We start from the raw sequence: 2,648 nt of genomic DNA on the forward strand, positions 1-2,648 counted from the left end.
ATGAATCCAGCAAAGGCAAAAGCTCTCATTCAGCTACCATCACCAAAGATTCTTAAGGAGGTAACTTCATTTATTCAAATGGTGAAGTACATGTCACGGTTCATTCACTTTGCATCGGAGTTACTTCACCCCCTCCAAAAGTTGACACAACATGTAGAGTTTGCATGGTCTGATGAGCTTAAAGAGTACTTTTCTTGCATAAAAATGGTTCTGGCGGAACTACCGACGCTCATGCCTCCACGTTGGGAGTTTACATTCTTTGTTAGCTCAAGTGTGGGTAAGAAGACATTGGGTGCAATATTGTTGCAGCAAGATCCTCATAACACTAGGATGCGGCCTATCTACATTGCTAGCAGGGTCATGAATGCACTTGAAAAGGATTACACAGAAGGAAAATCTATGATGCTTTCTCTTGTCTTTGCAGTGAGAAATTTTAGATCCTATCTCCTACGAAAACCCTTTATCATAATCACTACTGAAAACTTGTTTCCTTGGGTGTCATCTCAAATGACATTATGTCCCAGGATTTCAAAATGGATCATGGAATTGCAAGAGTTCCAATACTCTTTTAGAGTAAAAGATAGTGTACATGCACAATTAGCAAGGATTCTCACCTATAGAGTGCATGAAAGGGACATCAAGGTGCCTGAAATGAAAACCCTACCCTTACCACCACCAAGGCGTTTACCTAATGCATTCACCTTGTTCTTTGATGGAGCATTTAAGAAGGCTACAGGAAAAGCAGGGAGCGGGCTTGTGTTGCTTGATTCAAATGGTGAGTTTGTTATGAAAGACCATGTGAATTTGCCCAGTTCCACGAGCAACAACGAAGCAGAGTACGGCATACTAATCCATGGTTTGCAGATGCGTGTTGCTCAAAAGATACGGCGTCTCATGGTAAAAGGGGATGCACTTGTCATTGTCAAGAAAATTCTAGGTATTTGGGCTTGTAAGAATGAAAGGCTAAGGCAAAAGGTTCATGCCATCCGTAAACTCTTCAATTAATTTGAAGAAGTACAATTGTACCATATTCCTAGGAAACAAAATGAAGATGTTGATTTGCTTGCCCAAAAAGCAGTTGCATCTATTGAGAGTGAAGTGCAGGTCCTCATGGCAGTGATGACAGTGATAAAGCAACCAAGGTACCACGGGATGGAGTCATTGGATCCCATTGTGAGCTACCTTTTAGAGGGCGAGTTTCCAGAGGGCTTCACAAAGGCTCAAAAGTGGAGGCTCATTAAGAAGGCGAGTTCGTATTTTGTTTCGAAGGTGCCCTCTACCAAAGGGAAAAAGATCAAGTTTGCAGGAGAATACCGATAACCAAGGAGATTCCAGCCATTCTTGAAGGTTTGCATGAGAAAACGTGTGGTGGTCATTTTGCACGGGAACTCACTGTAAAAAAGATTTTTCTTGCCGGGTATGTTTGGCCAAGCTTGCACATTGATGTTCAACATTGGTGTAAAAGCTGCACAATTGTCAAATTAATGGAAACAAGCACCTGTTGCATGGTCCACGTGAGTTAGTCCTTGCAAATGGTCCATTTGAAAAATGGGGAATTGATGCTATGGGGCATTGATGGTATGGGTCCATTGCTTAGGACTAAAAATTGAAAATTGTATATCTTGGTGGCCATAGACTACATGACTAGGTGGGTAGAAGCTCAAAGTGTGGCAAGAGTAAATGAGAGGACAATTAGCAAGTTTGTGTACACTCACATTTGTTGCATATTTGGCACACCTTTGGAGATTGTTTCTGATAATGGTCCAGGGTTTAGGAAGGGCTTGCTCACAGAAGTTTGTGATGAGCTTCACATTCTACATTGGCATAGCACACCCTACTACCCTCAGTCAAATGGTTTGGTAGAGAAGGCTAATGGTATCATTGCAGGAATCATCCGAAAGATGGTAAAGAACAAGACAAAGCTATGGAATGACTTCGTGGATGGAGCATTGTGGGCCTATCGGACTACCTACAAGGAAGCGACAGAGTTCACTCCCTTTCACCTAGTTTATGATCAAGAAGTTTTGCAACCCATCGAGCTCAACATTCCAACAATACGACTTCATGGAAAGTTGGCACAAGGTGAAGAAGCAACATGGGAAGATTGCCTTCTCACCCTCGTAGAACTAGAATGGAAATGGGAGGCGGCTTATGAGTGCTACAAAAGAAAGGCTACGCAAATAAAGGACAAGCTCGACAAAAAGGTGAAAGACAAAGAGATCAAGGAAGGAGATTTGGTGCTAAGGTACGATAATCGCCTTGACAATCGCTTTGATGTGAAGTTCAATACTAGATGGTAGGGTCCCTACATTGTAAAGAAGGCCTATTGTTCACACTACTATCAACTCATGGATTTGGATGGCAAGGAGCACCCCAAGAAGGTGAATGGGTATCGACTAAAGACCTACTTGAGTCGAGTTTCACCAGAAGATCTACAAGAATATCAAACAACTACAATACCATGTAACTCTTTGAGCTTGGTATTACAAGATGAAGATCCAATTAAGGCACCAAATATCACGAAGGATCGAAAAACACTCTCATTGGAAGGTATGCATTTTGATGGTACATGAATGTACCATCATCTAGGGGAGGGCTAAATGACAGCCATTTTTTTGGCTCTCATAAAATATTTTAAGAAGCCACTT

The 2,648-nt window shown here is 41.8% G+C and overlaps 1 protein-coding gene across 1 annotated transcript; it reads left to right on the plus strand.

The window, feature by feature from the left end:
• The first annotated feature begins 204 nt into the window (after positions 1-204).
• On the plus strand, positions 205-1,005 carry LOC147420449 (uncharacterized). The gene has a single exon (XM_086504545.1). The coding sequence runs from the start codon at positions 205-207 to the stop codon at positions 1,003-1,005; it is 801 nt and encodes a 266-aa protein (XP_086360671.1).
• Positions 1,006-2,648: the final 1,643 nt, after the last annotated feature.

The sequence above is a fragment of the Adiantum capillus-veneris genome, chromosome 28 (assembly GCF_014529385.1).
Source record: "Adiantum capillus-veneris isolate H3 chromosome 28, ASM1452938v2, whole genome shotgun sequence".
Taxonomy (NCBI): Eukaryota; Viridiplantae; Streptophyta; class Polypodiopsida; order Polypodiales; family Pteridaceae; genus Adiantum; species Adiantum capillus-veneris.

Bases quoted from the DNA above. Each gene is read 5' to 3' on its own strand.
- LOC147420449 (XM_086504545.1), top strand. From the start codon at position 205: ATGGTTCTGGCGGAACTACCGACGCTCATGCCTCCACGTTGGGAGTTT.